The following is an 18,545-nucleotide window of genomic DNA, read 5'->3' on the forward strand; positions in this document are numbered from 1 at the left end:
ACCCCACCAATTAGCAATTCTTATGTTTGGGCTCTACATTACCCAATTCTTGCCATGGAACTCTGCTCCCATGGGCAGACTGGTGGGACATAAGTAAGATAACCATAACTATTCTCTTCTAAACCAGAACACTTTACTGATGAAAAGGAGTGCTCTTAAAGCTTATGCACACACTATAGATACAACCCAGAGTACTCCTGTTCACCTCTAGGTAGAAGAAACTTAGTGTCTAAAAGGTAGCTTGTCCTAAGTCTGGTGTCTTCTCTGTATTTTATGTGTTCTCCTGCCTTCCATCTCATGCCAATCTCTCTGGACTATGTGCCTTGCCTTCCCTTTGGGGAACTGTGTCTACTGCATCCTAACTATTATTTCTATTTCCAACCAGATGCATATTTGTACCCTGTATCTGAACTGTTCATATGATCCCTCCCCCTGACAATTTTCCACCTAAGAGTTTCTAGAAACATCCTCAGGCCAGGCCAACTCAGGCCAGTTACCATGTAGACATTTAAGGCTTTTTTCTTTTTCTTTCTTTCTTTCTTTCTTTCTTTCTTTCTTTCTTTCTTTCTTTCTTTTCTCCTTCTCCTTCTCCTTCTCCTTCTCCTTCTCCTTCTCCTTCTCCTTCTCCTTCTCCTTCTTTTTATGGGGCCAGAAACATCTCAGGAAAATATGGTGAAGAAAGAATCTATTAGAAGCTACAGAGCAACCTCAATGCTGGCCTCTGATATATTTATGAAAATAACACATTCATGCGATCACATTGGGGAAAGGAGTATGTTTAGATATGCTGGCACCCGTTATTACCTGCCATAAGGCCATAGTGGCTTAATAGTTGTCGAAAGCCACTGAATCCGCACGCCTGTGAAAAAGCCTAAATATTTGCAGAGGACAAAAAGCGTTTATTTGGAGGAAAAATAGAAGAAGGGAAAAATACTACTAGGATGACTTTACTCACAAAGATTTGTGAATGATAACTGTGTAGATAACAAGGCAACCGGAGACTAAAGGGATGGATGAATTTACTGGCTGTGGAAGAATTTCACTAGTACTAATTTCATCCCTAAATGGAAAATGTTATTGCAACAATTTATTTCACTTTACAGTTCAGAGCCCCACAACTCCACAATATGGCATCTGCATCCATAATGATGTGACTTAGATGATATTGTACTTTCTAAAGCTTCTCAACTGATGCTAATTCCACCTTCAAGTGGAAAGTCTCTTTCTCAATGTGAAACTGTTGCGCACAATTCACGATGTATCCTGACCTAGGCTGAAATTCTGGTTCCTTACCCCCTCCCACATTTACTCATAACATATCCAAGGGTAGCAACTGAAGCCCGGAAATATTAATTCTCTAATATCTCTGCGATAGTTATCTTTTTATTACACCTAAGAAAGAAATTGAACCAGTCAGCAGCAATGATGGAGGCCAAGATAACACAAGATAACAGTTTTATTAAAAACCCACACATATCCTTGACAAAGGACAGCTTTCCTAAACCTAAACAGCTTCAACAAGGCAACTGCTAGACAGACAGGATGGGGTGGGAGTAGTTTGTATTTAAAAAAAAAAAAAAAAAAAAAAAAAAAAAAAAAAAATATATATATATATATATATATATATATATATATATATATATATTTAACCTGGAATTTGAGGCTCTTCCTTTGAGCAATATTAACCTTTCACATTTTTTATCATCTGCATCCAAAACTCTGGAAGAGCAGTGACCCCGCTGGAAAGCGGAGGGTAGAAGATCACCCTGGTTCTCTAACGCATGCAAAAAATACAGTGAAATGCAGAGGCATCATTTTCTGCTCACACTAGCACATTAATAGCATCTAGATAATACAATTTGTTCAACTTTCATAAAACTCATGGCTATTCAATTACATCTGCCACTAAGATTCTAGTTCACAGTTTAATCATTTTTCAACTGCCTCTCGGCCACAGCTCTTGGCTGGCCTTTGCCATTCATCTAGATAACGGATATAGTAGATCTCAGATTCACAGACATGTTTCATTTTTCCCCCCTTCCTCCCACTGCCATCTACCCATTCTGCCAATTAGGTTGGCTCCAGATATGCGGAAAAATTAGATTTTAATGTTTATTACTGATTTCCTCCTACACTTAATATCACAGGCCTTTCTTTTTTAATGCGTGCTTCTGTTTTAGTGGATGCCCTGAGCTATAAATCAGATTTATTGCTGGCGACAGACACGCACATTCCCTTGTCATACAGATGGAGTTGTGTCTGTAAAATGCTCTATGGGAGTGGTTGGTGAGCCTGGGGAAAGACCTGGCTGTATACACATCATTTGGGGAACTTGTTAAAAATGCACATTACCAGTATCACTCCTTGGGATTTGATTTATGTGCAGGAAGACCTGAAAAATCTCTACTTTTGTGAAGCTGTCTAAATAATCAGAAAGCAGAGTTGGGTCAAGAACAGATGCTTTATAACTGGGTTTGTCTACACTGGCTTATACAGAGTCTTTCCAACCATACATGTTTCCAGGGAAGGATCAGTTCCAGCACTTCTAGCTCTTGTAGGTCCTCTCTGTGGCAGCCACACCACGTAAGTTTCAGTTTATTTGTCCAATAAGTCATTCCTGTGAGATGCAAATCATCCCCGTGGTGCTGTTGTTTGTACTGTAGTGTGAATCAATCTAGTTAGGTTTTCTGTTCTCAAATAAAATAGTACCCCTTGCTTGTTCAGCCTTTAACTTCCATTCTCATGCAGAACCTCATCTCTTCTACCTTGAAAGAATCAACACATTTTTAAGCTGTTTTCCCCCACTCGCATGGCCAAATATAATCACTGAATTTACTCATGACTGTGGGTTCTCACTGCAACAAAGATACAGAGTTTGAAATAGCTTAGAAAATTTGTACCAGCAATTAGGGCTTTGATCTATCCACTGTCAGCAGACCCCTCCTACCCAGGAATCGGCTATAAGGTGGTACATTCTAGCTCTGAATTGAATGTGCAGTCTGCTCCTGGTCTCACCAGGGTATCAACCTTCTATTTCCAGCTTCCAGGTAGAGTTTTCCTCTCATCTGCTTTATGATATCAAACCCGACATGAACCACTGATCTTTGGCAACCAAAAAAGAGGCTCCTACTTCTAGGGCTCCGTCTCTATCAGATAAGTTACCATCTCTTGCCTCGTAGGTTGAAAACATCTTCTAAAATGTGTAAAAAAATGTTGTTAAAAAGAGAAAGCTTATTGACTGTTGCCCAAACTTATTATTTAAAAAAATCCTTCTTCCATCTGCTCCTTCTTTCCTTTTCCATATGCATCATACTTTGCAATTTCAAGGATGCATTATTGAGGGTTTTCTCACTAGCAAGCATGGGTGATGAACAACAAAGGTTGTAACATAAATGGAGTATCAAATAATGGCAGATTTGATTTCCCTGAATTTATCCCTCTCTCTTGCCTCTGCTCATAATTTTACCTTCAGTAGATATATCAATTAAGGATATTTAAGGATATATATCTAGATACCCCAAACCACATCAAATTATGCATCACTTTATACATAAACCACACAAAGTCACCTTGCTCTGCCTCTGCTCAACACAGCCCCTCAACCTGGCATGCTTATTTTCTCTTTGTTTTGGTGAATCCGTATTCAACCTTAAAGCTCATCTTTATTGAACCTGGCTGCTGCATGGAATATTTTTCATCTTCTTTATTTAGAATTAGTAAAGCTTCCTGCAAATCACTGTTGTGCCTCAGGTTCAGCCAGTGTGGACTGAGTGAGGCTCCTAGCTCATCTCACATCACCAGATGAACCAAAGGTTTAAAGGACTAATTGCAAAGTAAGGCACAGTGTCGCACGAGGAATAAGGTGATAAATCTGAAATGGACCTCACCCTTGAGTAAATTCCAAGTACGAGGGGCAATGAGAAAAACCGCTGGCATTTTAAGGATATCTTCTTAACAGCTTAACTTTGTCTTTTCATAAGCATCAACAGAGATCAAATGCTCTGCATCTGATTTGAAGCCTTCCTGTGAGTCTTACTGGAAAAACTCTCCCTGGGATGACATCGTAGCTCTTAAGATGTGGAAGAATGTAGGTAAATAAAAATAATACCAAGGAATAATAGAAGGCCAGGGTAAAACCATGGATGAGAGAAAGCTCAAGGGAGATGTCACAAAAGATGTGAAGAAGGTCTGGTTTGACAAGGTCAAGATAGTGCAGTCTAACGTGTTGACCCTGAGCTCTGCCATGAAGTGAGGCACAGTGTGACCTGGGAAACACTCCTGCCAGTGACCAGGGCAGGGAAATAGGGCTGCTACGTATACTTGGTGCAGTCTCCTTCTGGAACAGCTCTCCTGCCAGTCCTCCTCCTCCTCTCTAGGTTTCCTTAATCTGGGACACAGAACTCTAATTTTTCTTCAACTTTCTCATTTCCCACAACGTGGATATAAACAATTATAATGCCTCTTGAAGGGACATGTGACATAAGAAAAACACAAAGATGTGCTTTCCGCAGATGCTTATTGGAGAAGAGAAGGCCAGGTCTACTTCACCAGTTATTTGTTAAGAGGCAGGATGTCATGGAACAGATTCACAATCCAGTAGACTGAAGCTAAAGGTTCACTGAGGGAATGGGATATTGAATATATCTCTAGTGGTTATAAATTATTTACACATCTAATTATTTATAAAGGCAATAGTTATTGAGCACCTGATATGTGCAAGTTCTCTGCTAGGTACAATGGCTACCATCATCACTAGACAAATATAGATTTAAAAAGTCCATGTGAGTTGAGAGAAGGAATAGATGATATCCTGGGTAAAAGTCTCTAGAAAGACAACCATGCAAATGTTGGCATTGATTTAAGTCTTAAAAATCAAACAGACTTAGGAGATGCAGAGAGGTGGTAGATATATTCTAGTTGAGAACAGCATGAGCAAAGGTACACTTCAGTCAAAACACCGGCGTTCTAGTCCGGTACCTGGCTTGATCGATTTCTACTCCTTTTCCCCACTCTCTGCGTTGTTGCGGAACATCATGGCCTTTGTCCACTAAACACGGCTGCTTTCATGTCTCAAAAGCCAAAGAGAGCCACTCTGGCCACGGCCCTCCCTCAACTTCTTGTTAATAGTCTCATTCTCTCCCTACTCACATGCAATTTCAAATCCCTTTTTTCCACAAAGAGAATTTCAGAAACCTAGCTGTCATGAGTGGCTGAGCTCTCAAGAGGAAGTGAAAAGAAACGGAGAAGCACAGGAGTGGCTAAGAACAAAACACGGACGGCGTTCAAAGTTTAGCTCAGTGTAGATACCAAAGCTAATGAATTCCCAGGTAGAACATGTAGGGGGAAACAGCCTAAATCCAGTCTCTAATGACATCCAGACCTAGAAGTGCTTACCTTGTGTTCCCATAAAAGCAAACAGGGAACTGAATTTGAAAAACAAAATAAGGCCAGTAAATTCCTGAAAGGAGACAGTTCTTTTTCCTTGGAGACAAACCAAATTATGCACTGCCTCTCTCACCAGCAACATACTCTGGCTCAAACATTTTTAAAAGAAGCCTGCTGAACATCTGCTGGGCAATTAATGGAATGCAGCAGTGTGCTGGAATGGTCCCTAGGAAGGTATTAGCAATCCTGCTTAGGAGACATGAAATGTTGCAAACAGTGGTCCTTTTTCCTTTTTCTTTTTTCTTCTTTTTCAATTTTTATTTCCTCCTGCCTGCAGGGGGGATGAAAGGCAGGGAAAGGGAGTGAGGTAGACATTCTGCCTCAAATACTCTTCCTCACTGTTTTGCTCTTTCCCCCAGGGACCTTCAGCTTTCTCTTCCTAGCCACCCAAACAGGAGTGTGCTAATTTCAACTTAAAGAAAGTCTTGGCAGACACAATCTGCTACTCTGTTCAAACAGTTTACAACATCGAATGGCTAGGGCTAATTTAGGAGCAATCTCCAATGGGAAACTGATCCATCACACGTTTCACTTCCTCGTCACAGTCATTAAAGAGAGCACACCTTAACCTAAATCTTGTCTTTTGCAGTCAAAGTGAGGCCAAGAGTGATGTTGCACCAGTTCTAATGCAGTGATGGGGAACACGGCCACACTCAACACAGCAAGTCTCCAACTCCGTTATTCCATCAGCCCTTGACATCCTCTTCCTTTACTCTTCAAACTGGAGCTGATTATCTACATAGAAGTCTACATCTACTCCAGTCACTGGGCCAGTCATAATTGATCAATAATGCCACTTGATCAATGTCTGGAAGTCATCCTATCAAAAGGCCCTACTCTCCAATCTAACAGAGAAGAACCCTGAATAAGCCACAGTGGTTGGAAGTCAAAGACTTCTTCACTCTCTTCCAACTACCTAGTCTAACATTGGGGTTTTGCCTCGAACTACATTTTTCTTTTTTTTTTTTTTTAATTTTTTTTAATGTTTATTTATTTTTGAGACAGAGACAGAGCATGAACAGGGGAGGGGCAGAGAGAGAGGGAGACACAGAATCTGAAACAGGCTCCAGGCTCTGAGCTGTCAGCACAGAGCCCGACGCAGGGCTCGAACTCACGGACTGTGAGATCATGACCTGAGCCGAAGTCGGATGCTTAACCGACCAAGCCACCCAGGCACCCCAAACTTCATTTTTATTTTATTCTCTTAGTAATATTGCATCATATAGATCTATATTGCAGGAAGTTCTTCAAATGTCAGTGCGCTTACCTGAGCACCGGTAACATAACTTCCTTTTGCCACCACTTCTTCCCAGAGATCCACCCCCCAAATTCCCAGTGGTGGAACGAACTATAAACATTAATTGGATAAATTTTCCAGATCCTCCCAACTTTGCATTATTCCTTGCCTGCTGGAACTTACACTAGTGTAATTAACCCTCATGGTTATCAGGAATGGACTTTCTTTCCTATCTGCAACTATGAATCCCACATGGATGCTTTTGGATGCCTTTGCTATACTGGTTTCCCTTGGCCAAGCTGTGGCCAAACCAGTTTCAGCTAATCGCCCATTTCTTTGATCCCTATTTTTCAGCCTGATCCCAGCTCTACCAGTTGTCATTACAGGAAAGCCTCCTCAGGTAACATTTAAAATAAGATTTCAAATTTAGCAAAATATTCTGAACCATCTCTGGAGTGTGATGTGATAATCAGTTAAATAAAAGTCAGGCATATAAAATAACTGCTAGAGTAGAAGCATGGGAGGAAGCAAAGGTGGAAAATGCAGGTGGCCTCCAGAGCTGAAGGAGTGGGGTTAGTTCTCTGCCTCATTTAATCGAGGACAGTCCCCTTACCAACAGAGGTCCCAGGTAAACAGTAAGGGAGGTTTTTTTTCTAATAAATGAAGCTATTCCACAGAAAAATATGTTGCTTGAAGATAGTGTTCGTTTAGAATCTGAGTAGCTGTAAAGCAAATTTTGCACTATGGGGGATGGGCTAGTTGGCCACATCCCTTCAAACCCAGAGCTCAGTGTGGAGTATGGCTCAGTTGTCTTTAACCTCTAAACCAAAAGGGAACAAGGAACTCTAGCTGTCATAGGAGAGGATGGTAAGGTTCAGTCTGCCACCTAAACAAGCTGGACTGTCTAATTAGATTGATTGGTTAATCTATTTATTTATTTTTATTAAAAAAAGTAATGTTTATGCATTTTGAGAGAGAGAGAGAGCACAAATGGGGGAGGGGCAGAGAGAGAAGGAGACACAGAATCTGAAGCAGGCTCCAGGCTCTGAGCTGTCAGCACAGAGTTCCATGAGGGGCTTGATCTCTCGAATCATGAGATCACGACCTGAGCTCAAGTCAGTAGCTTAACCGACTGAGTCACCCAGATGCCCCAATTGGTAAATCTATTGAAAACAATTTGAAGTTGTTACGTTTCAGTCATTTGAAAAATGTGTCAATGGCGTGGCTATGATGCCACATGGGAATAAGTGCAACTGATATCCTTGTACTTTGTTTTCCAGTACAACCAGCCATGTGTAACTGCCCTGTGTCACCACCATTCACCAAAGACCACAGGTCAACCTTTTGGGAGGAAACAGCTCATCTAGATTATCAAATGCCCTGGGATAAGTTGGCAGCTTTCTTTCCTGCCTGAGGCTTAACAGTTGCTCTCACAAGTGTTACTTAATTGTTCTCGATGTTCTCACACTTTCTCATTTTCTTCATGGCATTTTCATGAGCAACACAACTCAAAAAGGGGCATTTGTTAATTTGTTCCTTGTGTGGCTTTCTCCAGTGATGGAAGCTTCATGAAGGCACAGACTCTGTCCTATGCTGAGGACATTGCTTGGATCAGAGTTGGAAGGTACTCGGTACATGCCTGTTCAATGGATGAATTAGGATGACAAGCTGGAGAATAGAAAATCAGCCCTCCTCAATCCTTCTTGCTCTGAAGGGTCATCTGAAGTGATACTCTGACTCAGTTATGTCTCCATTCAATCACCTTGATGGCTTCCCAGAGCCCACCAAAGTAAGTACAAATGGCAGCCTGGCATATTTCCATACTTTACTTCCATATCTCATCCTCACAACAGTGACTTTTAAGTATTTTTTAAGGCAGTGGGATTTTTTTTTCTAAATAAAATAGTTCATGAAACCCTAATAAAGAATAAAAAAAAATAGAATCCAAGGAGAAAACAGGCCAGTGGCCAACCTCATTGGCCTTCCTCTAGACCTAGGCACACCTCCAGAATCTCCAGACAACCAGAGAAGGGAGGTGGAAGTTGCTGTTTTATGTCCCCACTTATTCAGCATCTCCCAAACCCTGGAGACTTTCATGATCCTTCCTTGGGGCTTTGGTGCTTGAAATGATCTCTGGAAGTCAATCCTTTCTATCCATCGAGGTTCTTCCCAAAGACTACTTTCTCCGTGAAGCCTTCCTGTATCATTCTGACTACACACAATTTCTTTCTGTTTTACATTTCCTATACAACTTTGATTGTTAACAATAAAAAAAATAGAAAGAGAAACAATGGCTTACTATTATTAGTTCCAGGCACTACTCTAAGTACTTTACCCGAATTAACTTAATCCTCACACAATCCCATGGACACAGGTAAGAGTGCCACCTCTAAGCCTCAGAGATGTTAAGTCTCTTCTCAAGGTCTATATGGCAAGGAAGTGAGGGAGCCAAGATTGCAACCTATGATCTGGCTGCAAATTTGCAAAATCTAGTGCTTAAGTACACCAAGTCTCTAAGCATTTATGCATTTTACTCATTGAGATACCCCGTTACTGCCCATTTCCCAACCCCATGGCACCATCACCATTGCTGCCACCAAATTTTGTCACACCTCAATCAGATTATATGTTTTTTGAGGACAAAGACCATTTCCTATTGGCCTATGTATTCCATGGTATACCAGAACTATACTCTGTAAAAATACGTACTCAGTAAATATTAATTTATTATTAATGTAACACAAAAATATGTATTTATATACACTTGGAATTACCTGAATTATCACTGATATTTCTATATAGACTTAGCAGGAGGATCCCCCAACCACCTTTTGCAGGTGAATAGACAGAAGCTCAAGGATACTGAGATCATGCATGACCAACTTAGGGTTGATCTTGGCTATGGCCCTGTAAAGCTCTTAAGTCCCGGTTATTTCTACTCACTATTCCAAAACTGAAAAGAAGAAAACTCTTGATAACATAAATAACTGAAAATAAAGTTTTGCAACAAGATCAGAAAAAAGGTTATTTGTAAGGTTAACTTTATTTTTGAGACTCCTGCTGAGACAGAGCGTGTCATCATTTGAGGAGTGTGTATCCAGGTGATTCCCTGACAGTTTTTGCTGGTGCCTAAGTAGAAAAGTCAACTTACTCTTACAGGTCCTCATTAGGGCAAAAATACCAGGCAAGGGAACCTCCAAAGACTGATGCCCTATTTCTCGTTAGCAGTGGTACCACCTCATCTTGCTAAGATGAAAGGACAGACTGGGATCCCCCTTTGCTAGAGCCACTAGCCCAAAGCCAGGGACCTGTAAACTGACCTGCTGTTAAGTGAGCCGCATGGACAAGGATTTGGACCCCAGGCTTCAGCTCAAAGTGCACCGAGTTTTGATTGAGCTTGTGGATCAGCAGTTCTGATATCTGCAAGAAGAAGTGTCAAAATGAGTGCCACCAAAACTGTCATACCAACTACATGTTAAGAGATATTTACTGTAGTTACCAAGGCATCCCATGAGTTATATAAATGAGTCTTGTATGATTTTGAATTTTTATTCCAGAATATGCAGACATAATGGTGTTTCAAGCATGACCGGAATTTATATCCAACAAAATAGGACAAATAGTAAATATAAAAATTTCTGTTCTTAAAACATTATCCTATATTCTAGAAAAAGCCATGGCCAGTTTTCGGAAAGAGCATTTGTTATACATAAAAACTTAAGTGATTTTGTACAATTTACATATTCTGGTGAGGTTTGTATTCATTTATTTTACTTTTGATAGTAGACTCCATCTCATCTGTGCTCCCTTCTCCTTCCCCCAACTGTATACTGTGGCTTTCACAGAATACTTTATGAATATGTATTGAATGGTAAATATAGTTCTGCTTAAATAATAAAAAGCACAATCTAGGTAATGCATTGGCTGATCCTTGTTTCATGCTTATGGACATCAGCTAAACAACTCCCCAGGCTGACACAGGTAAACTGGGCAGACCTATGGAGTTCTGGACCACAAAATATTTAACCCTAAAAAGAGGCAAAGGACCATGTTTCAGTAGGAATAGCATAAGGACAGTTTTATAGACAAGGCAGCACTGTTCGCTTGTTCAAAGCAGAAAACCCACCTCAATTTTCTTCTTCTTTCGAACAATTTCTGAAAAGGTATTAGGGAAAACCACACCCCTGTTATTTTTATCTGGACTCCTTGCCTTACTTTTAACATTCTAATCATCAATTTAATATTTTATTTAGTATGCTATTTAAGTCCAATTAGATGCTTTCTGACCCACCATTTTTTTTCCCTTTTATATTTGTTGAGTTTTATGTAGTCCACCGATTTGCCAAAATGACACCTTTGATTGATTCCTTTTATCAATTAAGCAGGGGCTGATGGCTTTGTTTTGAAGCAGAGAGTTCCTGGCAGAAGCCCCTGATGGGTAATGGAACTGAACTGCCCTGCACATGAACTTCTTTGCTTAACAATGGGAACTTGGGAGGACTGTCAGTGACCCGCGGTTCAACACCTGGGATCCAGTGCAAGCTCAGCATCTCAAACGCTTTCATTTGGCAAGCCATGCAGAAAAACAAGTCTGTGATACAATTATGGTGAAAACAACTTTATCCTCTATATTAGGCTACTCTTTTTCCTGGACACGGAGGATCTTCCAGAATGCTCCAGGTTTATAGGAACAGATTTTTTTTTTTCAACGTTTTTTTATTTTTTATTTTTGGGACAGAGAGAGACAGAGCATGAACGGGGGAGGGGCAGAGAGAGAGGGAGACACAGAATCGGAAACAGGCTCCAGGCTCTGAGCCATCAGCCCAGAGCCCGACGCGGGGCTCGAACTCACGGACCGCGAGATCGTGACCTGGCTGAAGTCGGACGCTTAACCGACTGCGCCACCCAGGCGTCCCATATAGGAACAGATTTTTAACACAGACTATATAAGATGTTTTTCCTCTGTGATCTCTAAAGTGTTGCAATGTATAGGTTCCTATCGTATCTTATAATTCAATTGGTAAGGTTGTTATGGGACTCTGACAGAGGATTTTTAGTAGAGGTCAATCAGAAAAGTTTGGTTATGAAACAGACACACACAGACACAGAGAGAAATGTGTACAAATATGTGTGAAATATATGTGTTTATATACATATGCATATATGTGCATATGTGTGTGTGTATGCATATGTGTGTGTGTGTATATATATATATATATATATATATATATATTTTTTTTTTTTTTTACATTTGTAGTAAATTATCTTAACTCAAATAGGAAAGACTTGTCAGAAGTAATTGAAGAGCTGCCTTATTTTGCAGAGTCCATCTTGTGGCCAAAAGGGAAACATTTATTTGCAAGAGAAAGACTTCCCTCTTTCAACCAGTTGAAGTGATATTTATTTCTTATTCCCGAAGATGTTTTTTCCTCAAGTGAGAGATGCAAATAACTAAACCAGAAAATAGAGTTCATCAGAACAACAAATTTCTAATTTATAATCTCCAGGAGAGTTCCTTGTGAGATAATTAACTTCCAAGATTTGTTTTGGTTTATAACATTACTTCATTGGATTTATCTGTATCATTTACAAAATTAAGCAGGCTATGCCAAAATAATCTGGTAGCAGAAAGTAAGTTTCATGTAGTTAACTTGCATCAAAGGACATGCAATAAAGAACACATATCTGTGGGAAAGAAATTATGCACAGAAACAAAACTAAATGAAATGTACATTGCACACAAGAATAATCTCAATCATAACCATGCAATTCTCTATTCAAATAAATTAGTATGAAACTGTTGACAGATTTGGACAATATTTAAAATTTTTTCATGCCGCTTGCACAATTATTTACCTTATATTTTTCATCAGATCCTAAGCTAAATACTTTTTATTTATATAATACACAGATACATAATATACCATACAATTCATATGCATGGAACACTTTATAGTGGCAGAGTTGTATATTTGTTACTATCTTTCTAACACAGCCTGCTGGTGTCTCCACGGAAAGGACCATGGATCTCACCGGACATACCTAAGTTTACCCAGTTAACAGTTGAAGAGTTGACACCTGACTTCGGTTTTGTTTGACTCCTAATCCTGGGGCATTTTCATTAAAAATGTTTTCCTCGAACCAGGTGACAAAAAGAGAGAGCAAAAGATACCTGGAAAGAGGTCTGGCTGATCAGGTGTAGGAAATTAAAACAAAACAAAACAAAACAAACTGTAGCATTTCAGTAATTATGCTGCCATCTCTTATTCATCTGTGAGGTGCACGGCTTGTGACAGCAGTCCCATGTCAGCTGACCAGTATAAGCTGCGCGGACAGGCAATTGCCAACCCTCTCCTCTGGTCTGCCACATCCTGTTCACCAGTTAATACAATTTGTAATGTTTGGAAAAGACTTCGGCTACAAAAGGAGTGGAATAAGCTGGAATCCATAGGGATTGGCATATCCATAGGGAATCCAGAGTGGCAGCAGCCTGAATGAGAAAAACAAAACCTGGCATGATACAAACTAAGTGGAATAATGTGTGGCTGCTGGGACACTGAACCTGCTGAAGCCAGTTCCATATATTTATTTTTCTCTTACTGTCCAAAGTGTGTTGTCTTAGCAAATTTCATGTATCCTTTGTGCTGTGATCCCTCTCCTGCTGCTCTCCTACACAGTCCATTTTCTATTCTCCTTCAGCTAAATAATCACGATCAAAGAAACAACATATTATTCTTGGTATCCGCCTCGTGGCGGACTACGCGTGTGATTCAAGTTTCACTTGAAGTACCAGCTAAAAACACAGTGGGGACTCGATAAAAATGCTGGGAAAGCTGCCATCGGAAGAGCATAGTGGGAGGGACCTGCTACAGAGAGAATGCCAATTCTCTTCCTTATCTTCTTCACAACATATAACATTAAGTATAGCAATCAGAATAGGCTAGGTTAGGCAGAGGGAACAGTGTTCGAATCTCAGAGTCTTCAAACAATGAAGGCATATTTCTGGCTTACATTTCCTACCCCTTGCAGGTAGGCAGTGGTGCTCATTATGGTTACATAGGGACACAGCCTGGTGGATGCTTCTATCCACAGCACTACAGGAGGGAAAAGAGCCCTCAAGGGTCTACAACTGGCATTTGAATACTTCAGCTTGGATGTGACACAAATCATTTCTGCTCCCAGCGCATTGGCCAGAATGAGTCACACTGTTCTGCCCGCAGAAGAGACTCCAAGGTACAACCCTATCATGTATCCAGAAGGCAGGGAACTAGAAATATGTTTTTTAATGTTGATTTATTTATTTTGGAGAGAGTGAGGGCGGGGCAGAGAGAGAGAGGGAAAGAGTGACCTGCAAGCAGTTTCTGCGCTGTCGACACAGAGCATGACGCCAGTCTTGATCCCACAAACCATGAGATCATGACCTGAGCTGAAATCAAGAATCAGATACTTTAACCGACTGAGCCACCCAAGTGCCCTAAGCTGGACATATTCAGTCTACAGCAGTGATGGTTACCACACAAAGAACACATTTAACATACAAACAATTTTAAATGAAACCAATAGGGGAAAACACACTCTCAGGTTGTAATGGAAGTGTCAAAGACTGAAACATGAAAAAAGAGAAATTTAAGGACAGAGAAGTTGGTAAATCTATGAAACTTATAAGCCAAAGAAATGGTACAAGGTCAAACTACAGACGCAAAATGGTCGTTGGCAGATGTATCGATGATAAAGCTACACTGGGCCAAAATATTAATGTTTATCTCTGAAGTTGGCAGGAGGAATGCAAAGCCTACTGAACATAGACAGCATTCTGGTGCCCTGTTCAGTGATACTTGCCTGTATTGACCTTGGAGCTGACCCAAGTAGATCACTCCTGATCCTGTTACATTATTAAGGTCCTTTCAAATAGCAGTTGAAAAATCATCTTTTTTTTTTTTTTAATTTTTTTTTTCAACGTTTATTTATTTTTGGGACAGAGAGAGACAGAGCATGAACGGGGGAGGGGCAGAGAGAGAGGGAGACACAGAATCGGAAACAGGCTCCAGGCTCTGAGCCATCAGCCCAGAGCCTGACGCGGGGCTCGAACTCACGGACCGCGAGATCGTGACCTGGCTGAAGTCGGACGCTTAACTGACTGCGCCACCCAGGCGCCCCTGAAAAATCATCTTTTTGGAGTCAACAAAGAAGGATCTCTTTGAGGGATCCCTCAACAAAGAGGGAGACCTTTCCCACTTCACCCAGCATAATTTTTGGATTATATCATGGAGAGGGCAATGGAACCAAACACTAATTCTATCTAACACCAGCATACTCCATTCCTTCCTTCTTAGCCCAAAAGAATCAGCTTGATTAAAGTGCCTGAGAAGTTTCCTGCGTGATATAATGAAGAAACATTGGTTATACATATTTCCTTCCCTTGTATTCCCTATCACCAGCTCTAAGTTTCTGTCTCCCTTTGCCATATTCCTTCTGGTCCAACTCTTACCTAATCAACTTTCAATTAGAGTTTCCTGCCTTAATGCTCTTCTTCGTAAACTCCAGAGTATCTCTATAATTCATCTCCCCATGTTAAAAAAATCTGGACAGGGCAGATTATGCAGGTAATAGTCTGAGATTATCAATTATATTTCATAATGAATCTTTAATTCCTTAAAATGCTGCTAGTAGACTGTTCCATTTCCAGAGACACCTTTCCTTTCTCTGGATTTTGAATTTTTTTTTTAACACATTCATTTTTGAGAGACAGAGAGAGATGGAGTGCAAATGGGGGAGGGGCAGAGAGAGAGGGAGACAAGGAATCTGAAGCAGGCTCCAGGCTCCCAGCTGTCAGCCCAGAGCCTGATGCAGGGCCCAAACCCACCAGCTGTGAGATCATGACCTGAGCTGAAGTCAGACACTTAACCAACTGAGCCACAGGTACCCCTAGATCGTGGATTCTGCATCTGTCAAAGGTATATGGTAACAGAGACAGTTAAGGAGAAAATTCATTGTTGATGGTTGACACTTTTTTCCATAATCGTTTTGTTTCTTCTAAATGTTTTCATGCCCTTTAAGATTCTGCAAGACAACATGTAGGCTCCCTATCTCCCCAGCACAGCATCACAAACAACCTTGGCAGAACATGATGGTCTTTCCTCCTTCCAGGAGAGCCAGATACAAATCAGTTCGCTTCCAAGGACTCAGAAGCAAGGGAGTACAGGGTGGCGGGCCGGGGGAAGGTTGCTCCATACCTGAGAAGCTGAGGAAGCAGGATGTGTTATCCCTGATGAGGCCAGCTAAGGGCAAGTGAGCCTTTTCTTACTCCCCAGAGATCTGAAATAAAGACTGGTAGAACCCTCCCAGACAGAGGTCACTTGATTAACCCTGCCCACGTTATCCTGATAACAAGGTCAAGTACTTCTCACTGTGAGGAATTTTCAATTTATTTCACAGACAAGATAGCTTGATCTGAGCCAGCATCGCCGTTCCCCTGGGGAAGATAAGGGAGGAGAGCCAAGAGCCCTTTGCTGGGGCCTCACCCTTACAATCTTCTGGGTCCATCTGGCCAGGGTCCCACTTCTTCCCCTGCTGGGAGATCTGTGCTGTATATTTACAAGAAAGCAGCTGGAGCATTAAGAGAGGGGTAAGGTCAGCCCTTCCCAAGTTCCATCTGGGATTTGAGTGTAGACTTCAGGGCTCAGTGGGGAGGGGCGGGCGTTCCTTCTTGTTATTTGGATCTGCTTTGCATTCATTTTAAATTTCTGTGGAATTTATTACAAAGGGAGTCACTTGCATGTGTCTCCCTGGTGTTACTTCTCTCTCCCTATTTTTCTTTGAGGAACCATGTCCTTCCCCATCTCTGTCCAGTTGATTCTGGAGAGGCTTTCCGAACCCCCGATCCAGGCAACATATCAAACCTCTGAGTTGTCGGAGGCAGCACTCTGTCTGCCTATAGGGACTCTGTCTGCCTATAGGGACTCTGTCTGACTATAGGGACTTGTAAGAGATGCCTGCTTCACCCAGGCTAAGCCAGTGCAGACTCCTGTGGCGCTACTGGGTGAGAGGCAGTGCTTCCTGAATGGGGCTGACCGGCCAGCTGAATCGAGGCTGGAGATTCCTGTGGCCACCCTTGCCTTCCTGCCCATTGGCTTCATTCTCATATGGTAGCAAAGAGATGGGGAAAAGAGGGAAGGAGGAGCATGTTTGGTGACATTTTTGAGTGGCTCTGAATTCATCCATGTGGGCACTGTATCCTTGGACCTTCCAGTTAAATAAGCTCATAATGTCACTGTTTTTCCTTAAACTGGTTTAAACTGGTTATCTGTCAGTCGCAATCAGAAATAAAAAGAAAAAAGATCCCCAAACTCAAAACAAAACAGAACACTTCTCATTCATTTGGTGCAACAGCCTTGGTATTTTCAGGCCCATGGAGCAGAGTGGTATCTGATCCACGTCTGCAGCAGGGCCATGTGGGGGACAGCAGGCTTGAGTTCCTTGTAGAAACAGAAGCTGTGTCACCTCAGGCAAGTCACTGACTTCTCTGTGTTGGGACCTCAAATTCCTTTATTTTAAAGGGACTGAGTCAGAGAGAAGCGTCCAAGCAGCCTCTTAGGGTTGAAAACTACAGGTTTCTAAGGGCAGACCATGTCACGGCATCTTGACCCAAGGCTCAGTTTTATGTGTTGATTTTGTTACTGGACTTTTTAAATCAGGATGAGGACATTCCCTAATATAAGGACACTGATTTCCCATGTGCTGGGTTTGATATTTGCTTGCTTTGAGTCCTAGATAAGCTGGATACAGTTGTAGTTTCCTTAAACAGACTGACAATTGCTAGCCTGCTAGTCTGATTCCGTTCTTGATACAAATCCACTTGAAAACTCTGATGGGTCTTCCTTACTCCTGCATAGTTACTCATGTGCATGCTTTCTATCTCTGCCTGTCCTCCTTCTCTTCTTGATTTTGTGTGATTTCATTCATTTCTCTTTTTCTCACTCCCACCAGCATCTTTCTTCAATACATGCCCTTGACCAAGCCCAATAGTCTCTTTCACAAGCTTAAACTTTCCTTTTGGGGGCATCTGGGTGGTTAAGGCGGTTAAGTGCCTGACTCTTGGTTTCGGCTCAGATCATGATCTCGGGATTTTGTGAGTTCAAGCCCCACGTCGGGCTTGGCACTGGCAGTGTGGAGCCTGCTTGGGATTCTGTCTCTCCTTCTTTCTCTGCCCCTCCCCCACTCACACTGCTTCTGTCTCTCTCTCAAAAAAAAACCACAAAAAACAAAAAACAAAACTTCCCTTTTGCATTTCCATATATTCTCTTGTTATCATAAGATGACCACACATGCATCCATCATTTACCTACCATTTAATGAGCACTTATTATAAAGCCAAGTACTTTGCATATCATTTCTTTTTTTTTAAGTTTATTTACTTTTGAGAGAGAAAGAGAGAGCATAAGCAGGGGAGGGGCAAAGAGAGAAGGAGAGAGAGAGAGAGAATCCCAGGCAGACTCTGTGCTGCCAGCCAGCTCAGAGCCCAGACGTGGGGCTCGAACCCACCAACCAACTGTGAGATTGTGACCTGAGCCAAGACCAAGAGTCTGACGCCCAACTCACTGTGCCACCCAGGCGCCCTGCATATCAGTTCTTTAATGTTCTCTCAAATACCCTACAAAATGGGTATTACAGATTGTGTGACTTTGGGGAACTTACTTAACTTTCCTTATCCTAAATTACTTCATCTATAAATAATGAAAATAATGGGTATCAGAGCTGAAACTAGAAATGTGGTTTACATGTTTCCACTCCTATGTGTTCTAATAAAATGGCTAATTTCCCCAGAATGTGTGCCAAATGCTAAGTCACACAGCTTTCAAACAAG

At 41.4% G+C, this 18,545-nt stretch overlaps 1 protein-coding gene across 12 annotated transcripts in view; it reads right to left on the reverse strand.

Annotated features, from left to right (window-relative positions):
• Positions 1-18,545, reverse strand: part of SORCS1 (sortilin related VPS10 domain containing receptor 1) — a 518,445-nt gene that overhangs the window by 11,305 nt on the left and 488,595 nt on the right. For all 12 annotated transcript variants that reach the window (XM_047826164.1, XM_047826162.1, XM_047826169.1 and 9 more), the window contains one exon: positions 10,003-10,102. In XM_047826164.1, the coding sequence (XP_047682120.1) occupies positions 10,003-10,102 (100 nt within the window). The remainder of the gene's footprint in view (positions 1-10,002; positions 10,103-18,545) is intronic.

This window comes from Prionailurus viverrinus, chromosome D2 (assembly GCF_022837055.1).
Source record: "Prionailurus viverrinus isolate Anna chromosome D2, UM_Priviv_1.0, whole genome shotgun sequence".
Classification (NCBI taxonomy): Eukaryota; Metazoa; Chordata; class Mammalia; order Carnivora; family Felidae; genus Prionailurus; species Prionailurus viverrinus.